The sequence below is a fragment of the Mercenaria mercenaria genome, chromosome 15 (genome assembly GCF_021730395.1).
Source record: "Mercenaria mercenaria strain notata chromosome 15, MADL_Memer_1, whole genome shotgun sequence".
NCBI classification, from domain to species: Eukaryota; Metazoa; Mollusca; class Bivalvia; order Venerida; family Veneridae; genus Mercenaria; species Mercenaria mercenaria.
The window spans coordinates 71582214-71604314 of NC_069375.1; the positions used below are offsets into that span (position 1 = coordinate 71582214).

The window sequence follows — 22101 nt, forward strand, 5'->3', positions numbered from 1 at the left end:
AAATACTATAAATGCAGTATTAAATAATCACTTTTTGGGTTTGTTTACATGACTGATCAAACAGCTGAACGGACAAACATTACCTTATTCCCATGTACACGAGTACACGATTACCTTATTCCCAGTTAATTCCCCGTTCTTTTTTTTAATTGGTGGTATCTCACCAATAACTGAATGTTTTGTTTTATATTTTTCCACTTTGCAGTGTTATTGTAAAACACGACCCAACACCAAATGTTTTACAAAGTTTCATCAAGAAAAGTACAGTTTTAAAAAGATATGGACAGTTTACTAAGGTTACTTCTTTCGATTTACATGCCCGGATTTAGGCTCTGTTGTTATTTCTTTGCAATTTTTCTTGGAAGCTGAAATGATTCTTTCCGTAAAATGAAGAAATAACTTCTTTACCCTGACATAACAAAGATAAAATTAGCCTTTGTTTGATAAACAAAACTCACATGGAAATGTGCACATCTCACAAAAAAGACCAATCCTGAAAACAATAAGAAAATTTCCTGTTTGTTTTGTATGAATATGTCTTTTTACATGAGTTGCAACATATTTGTGACCATTAACACAACATGTGATAGCTTTCGACAAAAGTCTTGTTTAAGCTCTAATATAGGTTAGAGAACACCAATCTATTTTCTGTAGACTTCCATCAAAACAGTATGACGTGTATATCTTATCACATTATTTCAAGAACTATCTTGTTCTCAGGTAGACGTTTACCTTATTCTCAGTAAGCTCTCTGTACCCTTTTGAGTCGGTGGTCTCTGACCTTAAGATGGTTATTTGTGAAATTACGACTCCCTTGCGCTAGAAACTCAGCTTTGCCCGTGCGTGTCATAAACTGAATACCAAAGTTAATACGCTTACGAACTAATTAAATCGAATCATCACTTTCTATGATAAAAGTACATTTTTATGCCCACCTACCATATGCGCAGTACAAAACAACGATCAATTCACAGGGAAGTGTTCTATAAAAGTAAAATTTATCGAGTTATGATAGTTATTGATATCTCGTCGGAACCCGATTGCCGTTTGTCAAAATAGGTGTCTTTTGACAGAATGGTTACATAATCGTCAACTGAAACCAGGAATTAAGGTAGAGAAAATTTTACAGCTAAATCGACTATTGTTTCCCAGTGTCAATTGTACAGATACCCATCTATACTTTTAAAGAGCTAAAATTGTACCAAAACCAGTTTTATGATGGCCACCTATTCTAAGTACACGTTTTAATGCTAAAACATGAAGGCTAACAGTTTACAGGAGTGGAGGAGGACGGAAGTCCTCCTGACCCCAAGACTAGTGGCTATGCTTTTTTTTAACGTTAATTAAAATGATCAACTACACGGATTGTCTCTTCGATAAGAAGTAATAAGGCAATATAACTGATGCACGATCGGAAATATAATTAACACTAACCCTAACTCTGTAGATCGAATCAGGGCTGTTATATTTCGATCACTTCAGAATATTCGACACGACAATTATTTTGTTAGTGTATAGTTACCTTTATCAGATTTAACATTTCTACTTGGGTGGTTCCAGTACTCCTGCTTTAATAGCCAGCGTATTGTTTAATTACCCCTTGAATATGCTGTCTGATGTTTTATTTTATCTTTTGGCAGTTTCTGTGATATGCATGGTCCATAACCTCAGTTACCTCAGATCCCCTCACTAAAGTCCAGTTAGTATAGTTCTGTCCAGAGAGGCCTCTGTGTCTGAGTGGTCAAGGCCGCTGACTTCAAATCACTTGCCCCTCATCGATGTGGATTCGAGCCTCACGCGGGGCGTTGATTTTTGCATGTGAGGAATCCATCCTGCTGGCTTACGGAAGGTCGGTGGTTCTAGCCAGGTTCCCGCTCGTGATGGAATAATGCTCGGAGGGGCGGAGGTCTTCCACCAACATCTAACCCTAACCCTAACCCTATGACAAATGATTGCTTCGGTGTGACATTAAACCCAAAGAAATTTACCAAATATTAGTCAAAACAAAACCGATTACTCATCAGTACTGGTCAACTAAAATAAAAGAAGAAATAGAATGGGACAGTTTATATCAATTTATAAGGGAGAGGACAACCTTAAGCTTATAAAGCTTCCTGTCCAATCCTTTATTGTATATTTGTAATCATGTTGTAAAAAAATATTGCAAAATAAAATATGTTTAAACCAATTTATAAAATGAATTCCCGATAACTGACATAAACAATTTAAATTTAGAGTTATAAATAAAATATTTACAAGCGGAGACGGACGATACTCCTGGAAAATTTTGAAACTCCTCTGAGCTTTAAATATAGAGTCCTAGAGGTTTACGAACATCTTTTCATTAAATGTACAACAGTAGATATACACTCAACAAAATTCCTAATCGGTCAGTTTATATTTGTATTACTATTTTGTCAATAATGCAGGTATTTACACGAAATTTCACATTCCGACATTTGAATAGGTACTGCAACTAATTATTGATTTATTTTTTGGTGACTCTTGGCCAAAGTAACCGCATTGGGCGTTTTGTCTAATATTGGATATTTTGCACGTGCAGTGCATGTGCACCAACATGCACGTGTTCGTTTACAATTTTGGCATTACTGACGAAAATCCAACTAGAAAAACACATATTATGGTGAAATTGACACAAGAGCGATGGGATTGAGCTGTCAGAATGTTGCTAGCTGGGACACATTTACGGCAAGTGTGTTATTGTTTTTACAATTTCAATAGAATTTTTATGTTATTTGTTTGTATATGTTACTTTGATGGTTATTTCCATCTGTTACTTTATTTCCGTTTACAAGAAACTTCACTCGTTGATTATCTACCCTCCGCGCTCCTTTTTCGAAATTTAACCGAAGTACAATATATTGAAATGACCGATTTTGAATTTTGTTGTATAATTCCAACTGCCCGGGCGCGTTGATCTTGTGTCAATTTAACAATGATATGTGTTTTTCTAGTAGAACTTTCGTCAGTAATGCCAAAGTGTTTATTAACACGTGCATATTGGTTCACATACCATGCACGTGCAAAATATGCTAAATTGGCCAAAACACATGAAGCAGTTATTTTGGCGGTGAGTCGATCAAAAATAAATCAATAATTAGCTGCAGTACCTATTTAAAGGTCGGTATGTGAAATTTCGTGTAAAAACTTGCATTATTAACAAAATAGTAATACAATGAAAACTGACCGATTAGGAATTTTGTTGAATGTATTCTGGACAAAAATACAAAATCTGCTTTAAAACTGTGGAATTGAAAGAAATATGCGCAACATAAAACGTTTATTTTTTGATACAAACTTTCTGAACATAATTACTTTTATATTAACATATTTTTAACCATAGTGGGGTTTAGCATTTATAAATCGTATTTTGCTAGTGAAAACTGGACGATAGAATATGATATTTATAAAGTATTTAGATCAGAATTCGAAATCATGCATCATTATTATAAATTCAAAAATGATAATATAACTTTTTCAATAAGATTTGTGATAACATCTAAGTTGATATTTAGAAAATACATATTTATTTTCATTTATGTCAATGAAACTGTATTTGACTTGTGTATCACTATTGTATGTATGTATGTATGTATAAATAGCTTATATGAATAAAAGAAGCTCTGGTTCACCAAAAAAAAATAATAAAAAAAAAAACATTTTTTTTTTGTTATGGCAAACCAATTATTTTAACTTTGGACCGCTACTTCGTTTATCATTGACGGTTCTATGTATGAGTACACCTGCTGGTGTCTCTAAATTATAGTTAAGTAGTAGCTTCTATCCCACTACCTCAATCAAACCGAGTCTGCAACTTTTTCGTTTTTGCCGTGTTGAGCGACTTGTGATTTTCCACTCTTTTCTACTTTATAACTTGCTAAATATGCATAGTACCCATTCGCCGAACTACGCGTTGTGAAATTGATAATCATATATTCCCATTCACAACTATGATTATAATAGCATACCTAGGGGTAAGGGATAACATATACAATAGATGTTTTTTTGTTGTTTTTTTTTTCGTTTCTGCCTGGTGCCAGTGGAAAAAAACATACAGCGCTTTTGAACGTTTATTTTACAGATGAAAAGAGCGCTATAAAAATCTGGTATATAATAATAATAATATCACTTAGTTACCTGTGCGAAATGTAGTATGAGTATCTGTTTGACTGAATAATTTACCTACGATATACAAACGGTTCTAGTTAGAAAAAAAAAGACTTTTGGCATTTACTTGTATTTTAAAGCTTACTTTAATTTAAGTAACCTAAGAGATAGAAGCCTTACCCTTGCAATTGTTGCTCGCTGAAACAGCCCATTCACCTGTGCTCTGACATCTCGCATAAACAGATTTGTCGGTGGAGTATCCGCTCAAACATTCTAGTACACATAAGCTTTGGTACTGGTATGAAAAGTCAAAGCATACAAATTTCCCATACGGTACGCTTTCAGGGTGACCACACGTTATGGCTGCAAAAAGGAATCAAAATAATTTCAGGAAAGGCAAGTTGTTTCATATACAGAATATGTTATATAAACTATAAATCTTAAATGTGATGGTGCTATTTGATTGATTATTTCAACATCAATATTCTAAAAAAATGTAGCCCTTTAACACGCCCTCTTTTAGGCTCTAGGCAACTCGTAGTAACTATAAATAGCGAAGTTATATGCGTTTTCATTTTCTCTCATTTCAAAAAAGTAAAAGATTAAACACTAGGGCTCAGTATAAAAGGAAAGGCTCCACCCACAAGATGTCAATCATTGCATATTCAAAAACATTTCAGACATCCTTCCGTTTTTGACATTTTTTTCTAAATAACTCAAATAATAATGAAAATTATTAAATATATTTTGCCTCATTAAGTTCTAATCTATTTAAAAATATTAAATACAATAATATCTCATAGAAGTTATTTTGATTGGAAAATAACAAGAATTTGAAAATTTGACAGCTGAAATTGGAAATCTGAACTCTGACATTGGTCTTGTGATAAAGCAGAGCAGTCAGCAGGAAATGTAAACACACAGGTCATGTCTGATAACAAGGCACTTCTTGTACTCAGTAGTAATTTATCATGCTGGCTACTTTACTGAGTATCTTGCAATTCCGGTGATTTTCTAAATAGTGGATAGTAATTGTAAATTATGTAAATAAAGGATGAATGATCCTACTCTCTATTATTCTGTCATACAAATATGTATCATGCAACTATTGTCCTCTTTTGCTTTTTGTTTTTTGCTAGTTCAGATTTGTCACTGTAGTTCCTAGTAATTCTACAGTCAGTAAGTGTGTTGTATTTTTAATTATAACAATTCACAAGTCTATATCAAAGACAGTTCACACTTCAAATCACAAAATGTGATTAAGTAAATAATATACATGTACCAATTAAATCCAGAAGATATCCCATTATAGAAAGTCCTGAAAGTAATTCTTTGTACAATACAATTAAACAGCCTTCAGTGTTTAAAATTTTACTGTTATTAAATGAGTTTTAGAGTAACACAATTCACTTATGTATCTTTCTTTTTTCTTTAATCAACTAAATTCAAGCAGTAAATTATTAATACTTCCTCTGAAGTAATGTACATTTGTAGCTGACCAACAGCGATTAAATACTCTAATAATATCTGATTCACCCGGAAGGAGCAACTGGCCGTTTCTTGACCTCACTCATATTCACATACTTTTAGAAATCTCCTCCAACAGATTGGGTGTAGGGCCTACACCAGACTGGCCTTTAAGTTAGTTACATTCAATCGATACAACCCAATAAGGGGTCATAAAAATTATATTTTGTCTTGCGTATGTTGTCTTGTTTCTTGATAGCGTTTCTTTCCTCTTTCTTCTCACTCACTTTATCGACCACTCCCAACCTTTCTCATCCTTTCCTCTTGCATTTGCACTCCCTTGTTTTTGCATCCCCTCTATTTTCGCTATCAGTAAGTTATTGTGCCAACCTAAATGTAGGCTGCCAGAATCCTTAGGCGGTGCCTGCTTGTTGTTTTTTCCTGCTTATGTGTGTGCGTGTGAATACTTGTGCGTCTGTACCTCTACCCCTTCCTCCCCCTTTTCTATATTTTGCATAAGAAATTGGTACGTGTGTGTTTGCGCTGCTGTGATTTATGTTGTAGGGTAACTGTGTTTAGGAAACGTAGCGTATTCATCCGTGTTCCACCTTCGCCTTCAATCCCGCCCCCTTTTCTATCCCTAGCCTCCCTCCCCCAACTTTTCTATATTTTGCATAAAATTAAATGTACTTGTTGGATTGTTGAAACAACCCGTCTATCATAATTTTCCGTTACAGCTTCTTTTTGTTGTAGGCCTATTTTGCAAATGCGTGGCTTTCTGGCTGTATTTGTGGTATTTTGTGCTTCTGAGAAATCTGCCGTTACCTTTAATCTTTACTAATTTATCTAAAATCAAGCAGAAGAACTTACGAGAACACGTTGGTGGCTGGTTACCATACGACCAAGAGCCATCTTCGCCACAAACGGCAGTTGATGGTAGCGATACATTATAACCTTCATCACAAGTGTAAGTACATTCGCTGCCATAGATATCTCCGAGGTCACATGTAATACTGCCTTCCTCTGGCCAGTGCGGCGAGGAACATCGTGTAACTGCGACATATAAATATACGTAATTAAAAATGACCATGATGGTCAAATACACAATTTTATTCACATTTACAGATACCCAGTTTTCAGACATGGGGTTGAACGTTGGTAGCAGATATATATCATGACAGAACGTCATCCAGATGGCTTTGTAAAGGCCAGGTATTCCACTCGTGCCTGGATGAAAAGTAATCCACAATGTTTAAATGCTGAGAAATTACAATATAAATTAATAATTTAGAGGTGACATTAAATCATTAAAACATGCACTTCCTATTAAATGTTTGGCGTAGGTAAAAGTACTGAATCAAATGACAATAAATTGATAAAGTCGACACTATACACACGTGCTCATACCTTCAACGGTGATATGTATCGTGCATATTTCAGAAGGATTGCCCGCTTGATCTGTGGCCTGGTACTTCACTGTTGCTTCGCCTTCTATGCGGTCACCGGGTTCTGGTCCAGATATCTTTGTTATCATTGGAATACTATCAACGTTATCGGTTGCTGATGGTACTGTCCAGTTTACAGCAGCTCTCTCGAGACCCCTTTCCGCTTTTATTGTTACCTCAGAGTTACAGTCAGTAAATACCGGTGGTTCTGAATCTATTAGGAAGAAATTCTGTTTTTTAGACTATCAAAACGCTGCACATTACAACCATAATTTAAAATTATAGATTCCTTCATTTAATTACCTAAAAACATAAATACTCGTGTTACTGTACAAGGTGAATTTCATTCAGCCTCAAAGTGCAAGTCTAATACTATTAGATGCATGTGCTGTACTCATTTTAATTGTAAACTGACATTACAGTACACCTTGCTGTAAATAATAGAAATTTCAATATAAATATTAATTCGGTTATTTCTTGAATCTCCTCCGATGTTATCTCTGTACTTAAATGAAATGTCCGTAATTATGGAATACTGTAAACTTGATTTCGGAAACACTATAATAAAATATGTAATAATAATAAATCTAAAAAAAAATCTTATATCATCATTCTCGTAAAACCGGTCTTTCCGTTAAAGATGTTTCTGTTCAACTTATAGAACAATTAAATTATAATTCTAACATGTCTTCCGGTTTCAAGGCTAAAATTACATAATGTCTCTGAACTTAAATTGATTAAACTTCTGCAAACACCCTTTCCCTTAGGTTTAAAAGCAAACACACAAGGACAAAACAAACAAATAAATAAAGAAACAAATTAGGGCACCGCCTTGGACCGGTCAGTCGCAAAACCACCACTGGGGAGCCGGAACCGGTTTATGGTGCACCTAAACTCACTCTTAAAACTTTCTGCAAGACATGCTATGTTATTATGTTTATCCTCGTTATCTGTTTCTTCCATAAAGAAAATTTATTCAGAAGCTGACGTTATTGTTATATACGTTATCATTCAATTTATGAAGCTGCGTCTCTTATTCAAAGTAACCCGCAACATTTTCAAAGGCCAAATATTGATTTTAATTCTTTAACGCAATTTTATCAAATAATCTTTCCTAAATAAAATAATACAGTTTATTGATTTACCTATTATTTTTAGATACCAAACTGTAGTTCTTCTATTTTAAAAATACTATAAGAGAGGTTAGGTGTCCACCTTTTTGGCCAGCGGCCGTTCCTGGGCAGTGTTTGTGGTCTTTGGGCGTTCGGTGTGGGTAAGAGTTGTTGTTTCCTTGTTCTGTGTGTGTATGTGTGTGTCTATGTCAATTTAGTGTGCGTGTGCGTGTGTGTGCGTGTGCATACATACGTGTGTGCGTGTGTGCATGTTTGTGTGTTTGTCCTGTGTACGTGCGTGATTGTGCTGTTGTGGTTTATCATTTAGGGAGACTGCATTTTTTGGAGTGTGACTTATCCTGTTAAATATTTATCCTTACTTTACCCACTTTCCCAAACACCCCCTCTTTTTGTCTACCCCTTACCCATTTTTCTATTTTGTATATAACTAAAATGTACGTTTTGTTGAATTTTGAAAAAAAAATCGTCCATTTATGTTCGTTACAGTTTCTCTTTGATGAGGACCTACTTTGCGGTAAATGGCTATAGCGCTTTGCTCTGTGCTTCCTGGAAATTTACCTTACCTCTTGACAAAACATAAATCTCGTTAATACTTTTCTAAATCTGTCGATTGCCGCCATTGTTATTGGTTGATGTGTTTACAATATTTGATATTTTGAATATATAGTTTGTGAATGTTATACCTATGCAAACAGGAATTGAAGATGTTTCCCAGGATTTGTCTGCTTTACATCGTGCGTATGACCATTCTGACAGAGAAAATCCTTCGTCACAGTCTGCGTAACAGATGGTGTTATAAGGGTACGTTATCGAAGGACATATGTATCTTCCATTTTCTGGAGCAACCGGTGAGGACGGACAAATTATCTCTGAAACGGTAAAAGATTTCATACTGAAAATACAATTTTTAATTTTAATTTGAATGCATCATCAAAGCAACGCTAACATTTTTGTTATTTATGATACCGTTTAAGATTCTTTGAAGCATTTATTCATGTTTTTATATCCGAAATGACCTTTAATATGTGGTAGATGTACGTGATAAATTAAAGAAAATATATAAAAAAACAGGACTCTCCGGCAGATTATTTGACGAAATACCCGTGAATGATGTTGATTTTAACCTCGCTTGGGATCGTTTTCACATTAGAAAATTAATCCAACTAGCCTGTGGCAGGTCGGTGGTTCTACCTAAACTTTGCCATTTCTGGTCTTTCAATCGTCATCAAAAAGGAAAAACGCTAAATAATCTAAGTTACTGAAAGCACTTCAGCTCATACTGTCATCAACACAACGAAAACAACAACATTCTCTTACTTGTACATTCAAAGTTAGTGACAGTCCACGAACCATTTCCTAGACATTCAGCAGATAAAGGTCCAAGGTTCTCATACCCTTCTAAACAACCCAAGTTGCATACACTGCCATATATATAGTCTGCTGTACACGTAACTTCCCCGTCAGATGGTGGAACGTAGGCATTGCATTCTAATACTTAAAACAATGATATATTGAGACAATATCATAAGACCAAACAGGTCAGCGTCAGAATATGATTCTTAAATCTTCAGAGAAAGTGTGTGTGTGTTGTTTTTTTTTTTTTTTTTTTTGTTCTTTAATTTACTCCACGTCAGCTTTATTATGATAAAATTGGCGTAAATATTAATTTATAAATAGTAATAGATCTAGGGCAATATGAATGTTATATGACTTCTATCCTATTATATTTGCAGAGACAAACAAACAAAGGGCAACAAACAAAATGTAAACAGAGGAAAACATGACCTTTTTAACACACACAAACAACGTCTAATAATGTCCATGCCTTAGATCACATCATAATGGGTTCTAAGCATTATCTCCGTGGCATATTATAGTTTCATTAACTTTATTAATCATTATAATTCTGACAATAAGTGAAGAATTTAGTTTTGCATGTATGTCCCTTTCTATATTTCAGAAACAGCGCGAACAACAACTTAGATAGTGCTCACATAATCGAAAACAATTTAAATATGCTAGAATTACAACAAAGTGCAAGTATAAGGTTGTATGCATATGTGAGCTTGTCAACAAATAAAATGAAACCGTTCGTTACTATTGAAGCATGATCTGTTATTAGTGCGAGAAGTTTTTGAAACAATTGTGCACTTCCTATGAAAAGTATGAAATTTGGCAATATTATAGATGGATACATTATGCTTCGTATAAAGCTTGGAAGCAGGTTTAGCTGCCAAAATTCAAGATCGTAGCATTTTACTACTGTTTGCAGATCAAATTGCCCTTTCGCCTTTTCTTAAATCGAGAGACTTGTACCTTTAATCACACAAGCAGCGATGCTGAAGCTATTTTTGGATCTCGTCTATACAGGTAACTCCGCCTTTCCGATACGAGTAAAAATACTGAATGAACTTGTTTACTTAGGTTGTATCACTGAGAAATGATTATTTAAATCCTCATAGATACTGCTGGAAGGGATGTTTAACCGGATTGTAACAGATGCACCAGATCTAGTCATCATTTAGAATTTTAATTAATCCTGCCACAATGTACACTACATTTAGGTAGTGTGGATGTGAAAAAAGAACATCCTCCTCTTACACATTACAGGCCTTTTTCAACCTAAATTTTAGTTTCTTTTGCTGCAGACTTTCTTTTTAAATAATATATCTCGTGAGAAGTTTTCACTATAATTACCAAACGTGCCAGACTCGAGTAGCTGGATTCGCTCATCATTGACTGAAGGGCATGAGTTCGAATCTCGGAACCGACCATGCCTCTTTAGTTGAAAAAAGTCGCGTCTTAGTCTAACTAATTTGACGCGATCCTAGGAAACAGTTACGAGTTATTTTCTCCACTCGAAAGAAATTGTCATCGCTAGATTTGGGTTTAAATACTGATTTTGTTGTGAGTATGCGATAAATTAACGTTACACATAAAGTGCAAGCAATAAAACCAGTAACTTTACATGCAGTTGTGCTGTTACTTATCCTCAATTATTTTGGTCCTTTTGGAGTGGCTGTCACAAATATAAAACAAACTAAACATCGAATTACTTTGACTTATATAAGTCTATAACTGGTTCTTTCCATGAACGAAGACAAGGCCTATCAACTGCCAGTATTTTAATAACTGAAATAGTGTTTTAACGACTTCAAATAAATAGATCTAGATCTAGTAGATAAATTCACATGTTGGCCTACAGTATACTGTAAACCCCACCAAAAATAAAATTAAAAACTAGATCTATAATGGAGTTAGATTCGCGATAGTTAAGCTACAGAAGACTCTGCAAAAGTTTGAATATCAAATAAATCAGTTTTTATGGATATGACAATTATATCTACAAATGTTACGTAGCTTCAAGGTTCAATGATACCTTTTCTATAAAACCTTGTATACCTTGCGTGGTTGGAAATTTCGTCGATAATATTGGTCATAACAAACAAAACACGCTGTTTTCATTTGAACATAGTTGAAATATTCTACCTTCTAATTTTAAAACATATTCATTATCTATGGTGGCTGATTTCTGCCATCTCGTTCTGGCGTGTTGGCGCGTTTGCAGGGCACCAGAACACCAGGACGACAATTATACGCGCCAAGACGACAAACAAGGCATTTGTCGTTCTGGCGGGGGCGCCAACACGCTAAATTGGGAAGTTGTCGTCCTGGCGTTCTGGCGTCTTAGCGCCTTTGCAGGGCGCCAAGACGCCAACACGCCAGGACGACAATTATACGCGCCAAGACGATAAAATCCATATTTGTCGTTTTGGCGCGTTCACTTGTCGTCTTGGCGTCTTGGCGTCTTGGCGCCCCCACCGTTTTGGCGCATTCATTTGTCGTCTTGGCTTGTTGGCGTCTTGGCACCCCCGCCAACGCGCCAACGCGCCAACACGCCAAGACGACAAGTGAACGCGCCAAAACGACTAATAGGTCTGCAACTTGTTTTGAGAATAGCCTACAGGTAGATGTCCAGTACGATGCTACACCTGTTTAAGAACACTGGGAAAAACCTTAACATTGTACCCATGTTGAATACTTCATAGACGCATAAGTGGGACGCGTTCTCAAATCAGAATTGCAGCCCTATCATTTATTATTGATGTTTCAGTCGATGTGGCACTAGTAGACTGATTCTCAAGTCTCAAGTGTTGATTGGTATATCTGACATAGTTTTTCATATGGCAAATTACACAACCCGGATATATTCAGAATTGTTAATTTCAATTTTTGCATTTAATTTGGCAGAATCGCAAAGTTCCCTGTTGAAAAGTCACGAAATATGTCAGTAGTTTGACATAATCCAGAATATGAGTTTGTGATTTTTATTTGATATAGTTCACAAAGTTTCTTTAAAGCCATCGGTAACATATTTTATCATGATTTTCAGCTTTTTTTCAAAATGGTGACCTAAAATTACATTATTTCCGTTTTCTTATCAATTAATTTCTCTAAAATATGCTGTAACCATTTTGCATTTTACATTAACCTTAAAATATGTTAAACACACTCAAATGGAACATAACATTCTATGTTTTGTCCTCAAGATGGAGATCATTTGTGCGTAAATGAAGAAAAATATCTAGTTCGTTTAAAATTAAGTGTAATTTACTACTTCTTCGTATCACTGACATGACATGAACAAAATACATTTTGTTAAACAAAATATGTCTAACGTAACTATACTGTCTGTCTTATAAGGTAATACATACCAATAAAATATATTTATGAAGAAATAAGCACAAAATAAAGGGAGTTAAAAACTACATAATTGTTTCTTATTTTGGCATTATACATTATGGAAATTATTCAATTGTCTGAGAAGTGATTACATTTGAGATATGAAATAAGGTGACATAAATAGTTTATGTTATCAGTATTTACCTTCTTTGTGTAATCAAAAGTAACAAAATTCGAAAGATATATCAATATATTTTAGAATGGACATTCACAATGTCCATTCTTGTACCATTGTTGAAGTAAATAAATCAACTGAAGTCACAAGTGTTTTACACAATTATTTATTCCAAAATTTTGAACTAAATGAAATGAAAAGGAAATACAGGAAAGTAATTTTAAAATAATAGCTGCCAATTAAGCTGGCTTAAATCGATTACTGGTTCAACCAAAGCACATGTCAATGCTTATAATAATGCCAGGAGGGACACCATTCAAAGCTGGAAAACTGTCATATTGCAAAAGTTGTTTTGGTGTGATTTAACAAAACAAAACTTCATGCTCCAGTTCTTGAAGTCAATCTTATGTTACACATGTCTATTTACAATTTTCGTCATATCGATACAGCTCAGGACATATGGAAACTTTCTTAAGATATCTAACTGTGCATTATTTTTGGCATAAGGGGACATTTGGTAGAACCAATGACCTTCCGAAAGCTGGAGAGTTCGCATGACGACCTTAGAAGGGCTTAAACCCAAAGAGAACTATGGTCAAGTTATTTGATACCAACAACCTTCACCACTTGGCCACTAAGGTATCTTGTTTAGTGTACTAGCTGATTACTTAGGGTATCAGAAAATAAAACATCCATGAAAAGTTATTTAAGAATGAAACTTTTACATTTCTGATCTAAAAAAAGGAATATTGAATAAGAGTATTATTTAACATATAGTTCAAATATATGGTTCTATCAAGGTAGAAAGATATTTCCCTTGCTATACTTGCATTAATAGTTTCTTTGGTAATGTAAGTGGTAAATTGTTTACATCTAAACAGGTATTTCGCTAGTAGGACAAACTCATACTTAAAGTTCAAAATCAACATGACAAAGATTTACAAAATTAACCAATGGCAACAGTAAATTTCTGAGAATAAAGTCCTAAAGTAAGATTTGTTAATATTCAGCCAGAGTCGTTTTTTGATAGAACTGACAATATTTATGCTTGTCAACATGTACTGTATTTTTTTTCTATTTTTAGTACCAGGAAACGTCAAGGAAGCCATGGTACTTTCATTGGTTTTGTACGTATGTTTAACTCATCTTTAAGGCGGCATGTCAAGAAATTACTGAACCAGACTGGTAAACATAATAAAGAAATGCAGGGGATTTAAAGATTAATTCCACTACAGACTTACTAATGTGTCAAAATGTTATTGCCATATCAGGAGCTGGCAAGCCGTTAAACTGGCTCCATTAGACAAACGTTTATTTAACAAAGTAGTCATAGCTCCTACATTTTCTTCAAGAAAATGTTAAAAAAGGTCTTGTTCAAATTCATGGGTAATTGCGATACTTACATGTTTCTTTTTGGATCTGTTGATTGTTTGCAATGGTTATAAGGTATTGGATAAACTGGACTGAAACCATCACATTATTACAGAACACATATAAAATGTTCGTGTGTGAACATTTTATAGTTAATCCGAGTTCGACTAATATTTTTCTAAGCACAATGAAATTCTAATTCATATAGAAATTTGAGACTATTATTGTAACAGTTAGATTGAAAACGTTATCACAGGTACGTTGAACATTAAGTCTTTACAGACTATTAGTGCTGACCATTTCGGAATATGGTAGCCATAATGGATTTTGTCTCAATATGGCTGTTTAAATTTTGTAAGGTATATATTTTATCTGTTACTGTTCCAACTTAAATCACTTTGGTGTGCTGTAAGCTATTATTACCGTCTATGATTTTTAGAGATATTGATTTTGCAATACAGAGCACAGACTTATTCGAGGCGTAGTGTTATATTCTATCACTATTCCAATGCTAAAACTGTTGCGCATGATATGCATTATTCCTATAAAACTGTAAATTATGGCGGCCATCTTTGAGTTTGGCGGCCATCTTTGATTTGAATGAACCGCTTCCCAGGCTTAACTGAAGTATATTATATTTATCTACTACCATGACAAATTTTATGCTTTTTTCAGAAGGTGCACAATTCTCAAGGATTTCTTGCACTAGATTATTTCATAAAATAAAAACCAGGTTTACATAAATTTGTAAATTACCATCAACTTTAAGTACGTATGTACAACGGGCAGAGGGATTTCCTGCATCATCCGTGGCTTGGAATTCAACATATTCTATATCTTTTGCATCTACAGTATGTCCACTATTTGGTCCTGAAATTTTTCTGACAACAGGTGTAGAATCATAGTTATCTACAGCTTTCGGGTTATCGTAATGGACAATTGCAGTGGTCTTTCCTTTCTCTGCCGAAAACTTTAGAACTTTTATTCCCCCACAGTCAACAAATATAGGTGGTTCGCTGTCTGAAAAGAGAAGAACAAATATTAAGATACAATGTATTTAAAGTGACATCTGACAATTTTTTTATACTGTGTCTATTTTCATACACGTAATTTGATGCTAGAAATAGTAGGTGAAGTAGAAAAATTACAATCGTGCGCATTTTTCACTCGAACACACAACCACGCACGCCCGCACGCTCAGTAATTATTTGTTTTATAAATCTTCAAGGATAACTGTTGCCAATTGTCACTTATTCTTGAAAGACTGGGCATAGAATATATATATCAATTTCCATATACATTGTGGTAAACATACCTTTAATAAGAAATATTTCAATGATTTTGATTTTTGCTAACACGAATAGCGCTTATCTAAACATTCTGTCAAGCTGGACGCTTACCTAAACAATATGACATGACACTTACCTACAATGTTTGGATGGACGCTTATCCAAACACTCAAACTGGGCGCTTACCTAAACATTTGGGCTGGACGTTAATTTTGGCATTCAGTTATGCTGAAGGCTTACCTAAACAATCTGACAACGCTTACCTAAACAACTTACCTTTGATAAGAAATATTTTAATGATATTGACTTTTGCTGAAAAGGCTGTTTACAATTACTAATCGTTGATATCTGTGTAGTCTGTATGTGACTTTGTAACATAGTCAACTGTGTATTTTCCTTGTTTAATTCCTTCACATTCTGAGATACCGTTTAACAATAAATTTGTGCTGGACATTTACCCAAACACTGGGCGATTACCTAAACAATATTAAACAATATGACATAACGCTTACCTAAACGTTTGCGGCTGGACGTTTATCTTAATATGCAATCAATCTGAACGCATACCTAACCAATCTGACACACCGTTTAATTACACATTTGGGCTGGACGCTTATCTAACTGCTAAGTCAAGCTGAACGATTACATAAATAACCAGACATAACGAATACATAAATGTGTTGGATGGGCGCTTATCTTAATACTCAGTTAAGCTATACGCTTACCTAAACTATCGATATATCGCTCACCTGAACATGAGGGATGCACGCTTACGATAACACTCAGTGAAGCTAGATGCTTACCTTAACAATCTGAAATAAAGCTTTCATAAACGGTTTGGATGGACGCTTATCTAAACACTCAGACAGGCAAGACGCTTACCTACACAATCGGATATTAAGCTTACATAAGCATTCGGGATGGACGCTTATATAAAAACTGTGTGAAACTGGAGCCTTACATATAAAATCAGATATAAGGCTTACATAAGTATTGGGGACTGGCGCCCACCTAAATACTAAGTGAAGCTGAATGCTTTCCTAATCACTTAAGCTTGAAGCTTGGTATAACGCTTACCTAAACATTTTGGATGGAATCTTTTCTTAATTTTAAGGCTGAACGTTTATCCAAAAGCTCAGACAAGAGCTTACCTAACCATTAAGGCTGTACGCTTTCCATAACACTGAAGCCACACCAACATCTGCTAGCCCGTCTGTACATATTTAGGCTAAACACCATCTAAATACTGAGGCTGTAGGCTTTTTGAAAACACTTTTCTAAACAATAAGTTCTATATTTACCTAAACACTCAGGTTGGACGCTTACAACAAAAGTAGCGTTGTTATCTGCGTCAGCCGTGCACAACGCCGCCGAGTACTGTTTTATTTCAAATCCACTGTTACACACTGGGTGACAAACTGACAAATACGGAATCAGCGGGGGGCAATCGAAATAACCATTTTGAATCATTATTCCGTAGTGATCTGGCTGCAAACATTTTAGAACTGAAAAAAAAAAACAATAGCTGTGACTTTCTCTACGAACCCATGTCCCCTACCCCTAAAATCAAATGGGTTGTCTACTACTTGTCATATGATAATCATATAAGAATGACAACAGTGCTCCAAAGTACTCTGATGAGCGGAACCTTTTTCAGTTTAAATGTGTATTTATCCATGGCATTTTATCTACTGACTATTGAAACAAGAGGGTCACCTGCTGATCAAAAACAATGATTCCATGTAGTTTAAGCTTAAATATTCTAAGTTATTTATCATAAAGTAGTTTCAGTGTTAATGTTATTGTAATCTTCTTCTACTGATCCTTAAGACAATACGAGTCATCTACTGACCACATGCACAGGTAAGCTGTATATCCCTCTCGGTCATTTGCTGATGCAATTACCATATCAACTGAGCTGGTGTTAAATAAAGGTCAGATAAAATAGAAAAAGTGGAAACTCCACAGGCCGCTCAACACAACAAAAACGAAAATGTTTCAGGTTCGGTTTGATTGAACCTGTCCATGGACGGTAGTGGAAATACATGCTACCGTCCACGCCCTCTAGCCCCGGGTTGGGCAGAAATCAATATTTACACATGCTAAAAGTACGAAAAACAATATAGAGACATCCGCAGATGTGTTCATACTGCGGTGCACATGGAACCTTCAATGTCACACTAATGTGTAATTCCATGAAAAGCGGGGTATGGTCCCCAGTTAAAATAATGGGTTTGCCCTAAACGAGAAAACAATGAGCAGAACTAAACAAACTAGAATTAAGAAAGGGGATCTGAGGTTAAGGAGCCTGCATATCACAGGAACTGCCAAAAGACAAAATCAAAAAGCAGGCACCATATCCAAGGGGTGATTAAACACTACCCAAAGCTATGAAAGCGGGAGTATTGGAACCACCCAGGCCGAAATGTTCATGCTGAGAAACTAAACAGTACCAGTAACAGTACTAAAACCTTGTTGATTTTTTTTGCGATTTCTTATATACCTCCTAAGTAATAGCATATTATACCCATACACAGTTTCTTTTTACCGCTAGTGTATATAGAGAGCAGCAATGATAAAGTTGTTGACACTATATTTGTATTAAATCAATGCACCACGCAATCTTACAGGTCCGACTTGAAGCTTCCAGGATAAGGCATCTTTGTATCAACGACGTAGTTATACCATGAAATGCGCAAAATTAAAGTAAACTTTTATTATTTGCTATAAAATGTTATAAGTAAATGTATGTGAATCATGTCAATTGGCCACTACGTCATATCAAGTAGGCGGAATTTAAATACAAAACCAGAAGTTGACGCACTATATTGCAGACCCTTTCCAGAACGACAAAGCATTTATACTGATTGTGAAGGCATTTACAACGTACGACAGTTCAAATAATGCAGGAAAAGAAAGCTAAAATAATTCGTGGTCGAAACTATTTCTTTTTATGATAACCATATCATACACCTTTCAGGCTATTTGAAACAGGAGAAAAACAATTATTATGAAATACTTAGTGATGGGCATAAAATAAAAGTTGAGATGGTGGCTAAGTTACTGCACTGATGATAAACCAGAGGCGAAAATGAGTTTACTTTAGATCAACAAAGATGACATTTCATTATGATTAACAATAGAAATTGTCGGTACCTTCGCAAATCGGTGGTGTTAGGTCCCATGTGCCGTCCTGCCTGCATGATAATACTGAAAATCCCTGTAACAGGTGTCCTTGGTTACATGAAAATGAGCATTGACTACCATATATAAAACCTTTGTCACACTGGTACTGGCCGTTTTGTGGTGCAGAAGTTGACAAACATCTACTCACTGAAATGAAAATTTCAGAGTTTGTTAAACTATGTTATGTTTATCATGTCGAACTGTATTGAACTGGTTATTCGGGTACCTACTCGTGTCAGCGATAACGCCCTCGTATGATTGATGTACATTTTGGTGAACAGGACATTCACACATATAACAGGTAATTATTCCGTATTTTACTGAAGATTTGAAAAGTTTTAGTATAAAATGTGTAAGATCATACCTTAACTATAACCATGTCAAATATCTATCTCATATGATCTAAATAACTGTAAAAAAAAACGTTTTTTTTTGTCGCGAAAATGAAGATATTTAAACCCTATGGTATATATTTTCACGATTAATTTATTTCGGATTTAATTAGCATTTTTTTTTAGAAAAATGAAAAGCAGTCATTCTGTGTTTTAGCCATTGCTTTCATTTCACAAAAACTTGAAGCACAGCAAAATTATATTGATTTTTTCGAAGACAGTGTGTAGAAAATAAGATACCTCTGACGATGTACCATCCTCGTTGTATATGTCAATCCAGCAGATACCGTCCTCGTACTTGAAATGAACATTACATTAACGTAGACCCCTTTTCTAAAATTTAGCGATAATATGCAATGACCAGCTAAGATAAAGATAACATTTTGGTCTTTTATACCCTCCAGCTACTGGAAACAGCCTATCCGAAGAAAAAATTGTCACATAATTTCTTCAAATTCGCTTTCAAGATCCATCTACATAGACACATTCTTATGTGTATTTTCAATTGAATATTGCGACTTCCGTACGTTTTGTATTTAAGTTGTTATGGGGTACAAAATGTTTGCAACAAAAACAAAATTAAATTTGTTCAGAAATTTTATGATTTTTGTCAAATATTTTATTGCGATCGACACATGTTTAGCTTCGTTTTGAGGAATAAAACCAGTAATTCGGTTACAAAATTTAAGTTGCCTGGTTTGAGTAGTCGAAAGACGTTAGTAGTAAACAGATCCTTATTTCCCCATTTTTTGTGCGAAACTTCGTGTAGAACAAGTGCATTAATCACACCTTATACTGCTAGAATACATAATGCATGAAAAGAGATGAGATATGTTTATTCATTCCACATTCAAGTTTTGCAGATCGAAACCGAAAGTAGGGGGTTTATTGTGCGGACAGGAGCATATAGGTTACAATACTTTAAATAGATTTCCTTATTATATTCGATATAAAACTGACATTTTTTAAAGAGTTACCAAACAGAGCTAGACTCATTTCAGAGAACAAATCCTTACCTCAATTTTAAAAATCATTATAAAACTGATATAAAAGCACATTGTTGTGACTTGGAAGTACTAATAAAATTGAGTTTCACTTCAAATACATCCTGATTTTCCTTACCAAAATCTCAAAAATACATTCACAATGACATTTAAACAAAAACTAGCTAAAACTTAGACCTCTGTTACCATGCCAAGTGAAAAATTAGTGTTGTTCAAAAGCCTGGCGGCCATCACGCTGGTCATTTATATTAGTTAGGCCTGTAAGTGTCATTTTAAGGTAGCAGACCACAACTGACTGGCATTTTCCTAGGAAAACTATTCAACTCCCTCTTTATTTTCATCATTACTTTTACTTATGATAGAACGTTCATGAAAACTAGGTGTTAAAAAAATGTTCTATAAAGGCAGGTAAAGAGGACAAGAAGTTCAGTAGGTTTGCAGGTTTGTCGAACAATTCAACCCTCGAGGAATTTGCTTATCATCCAAATGTTGAAAGCAGAGCTAAAATGGTTTGAAGTGAAAAGACAAAAAAGAAAGAAAGCGACAATACTGGTAACTTCAATAAAATTAAAATGTATTTGGTTGACCAAGCTAGAAAGGCTATGTATGATTTGTTGAAAAAATGCTTAGTACAAAAATGTATTGATTTACAGTTACATTTATTTGAGTCTGTGGTTCAAACAATATTATTGTATGGATCAGAGGTATGGGGATGTTACCATTGTTAAAAGTTTTCAGCTTAAATTTAAAAAAAAAAAATCTGAAGGCTAAAATGTCGAAACCTTATGTCATGCTTTTTGGTGAGCGTGGGGTATTACCAATAGATATCATAATTAGAAATAGAATATTGAACTACTGGTGTACACTGTATTAAATGGTAAACAAGAAAAGATAAACTGTATACTTGACAGGTTCATGTATAATCTCCATCAGCAAAATATGAATTATTGTTCTTGGATTTCATATGTAAAAGAATCTTTAGAACAATTTGGATTTGCTGAATTCTGGTTGAATCAGTCAGTACTTTCACCAGTGTATTTCCGCAATATTCTTATTTTTGAATGTCCCTACTTTAATTTGGACAGAGTAAAATATATACCAAATGACTTTCAACTGTCAAATGTGATGTCATTTCAACATTTATTTCAAAGTAATTATAGTACTCTTCTTTTTAAGTTAGCATTTTTTGTACAGAAAATTACTTCAAATTTTTAGGTACGGATAGGTTTTTGTCACTGGAAGTTATTTGGTGGCTAGTTAAAACAATGATTAATTCTAAATGTACACCATCTTCTATTTTTTAGCTTACAAAATATTTGTATCAGATCTATTATGACCGTAAAACTACTGTTTTATTTTATGTATTAGTGTTTTATTTATTTATTTTATTTTTTTTTTTTTTGAATTTTTTGTTATTATAATGCTGATGCCCGTATTGGCCTAGTTAGAAATAAAACCTTGAATCTCACAGATTTTCTCCCTTGACGTACATTTAACGTTTACAACCGCTGTGAGGAGTGTGAACTTACACTAAAAAGAGACTGAATCTGATACCCAGACTTCCATATCTGCTTCTGTTTCTTCAGTTAGTCACCTGTAAGACACTTGAACAGTAGTGTATATTGTATGCACTTGTAAGCAAGCCGCGTAATTAGCACTACCTTAATGAAGGGTGCGCCTATGAACAGAGGCGAATATTACAAGATACGATAAAAGGCAGATTTATGGAGCCGGAGCCGGAGCCTAAATTCATGCCCAGAGAGGGTCCAATTTCACTTTCAGGAAGAAAAAGAAGGTCTTAACATAAGCACTTTTGCTCGATATGCGA

At 34.7% G+C, this 22101-nt stretch overlaps 1 protein-coding gene across 1 annotated transcript in view; it reads right to left on the reverse strand.

Moving 5' to 3' along the window:
- LOC123558382 (sushi, von Willebrand factor type A, EGF and pentraxin domain-containing protein 1-like) overlaps positions 1–22101 on the reverse strand; it is a 109537-nt gene that overhangs the window by 68726 nt on the left and 18710 nt on the right. Inside the window, exons 9-16 of the mRNA XM_045350266.2 lie at positions 18848–19024; positions 16993–17196; positions 15159–15422; positions 9491–9667; positions 8857–9042; positions 7003–7254; positions 6466–6648; positions 4309–4491 (exon numbers count right to left, since the gene is read on the reverse strand). Coding sequence (XP_045206201.2) covers positions 4309–4491; positions 6466–6648; positions 7003–7254; positions 8857–9042; positions 9491–9667; positions 15159–15422; positions 16993–17196; positions 18848–19024 — 1626 coding nt within the window. The remainder of the gene's footprint in view (positions 1–4308; positions 4492–6465; positions 6649–7002; positions 7255–8856; positions 9043–9490; positions 9668–15158; positions 15423–16992; positions 17197–18847; positions 19025–22101) is intronic.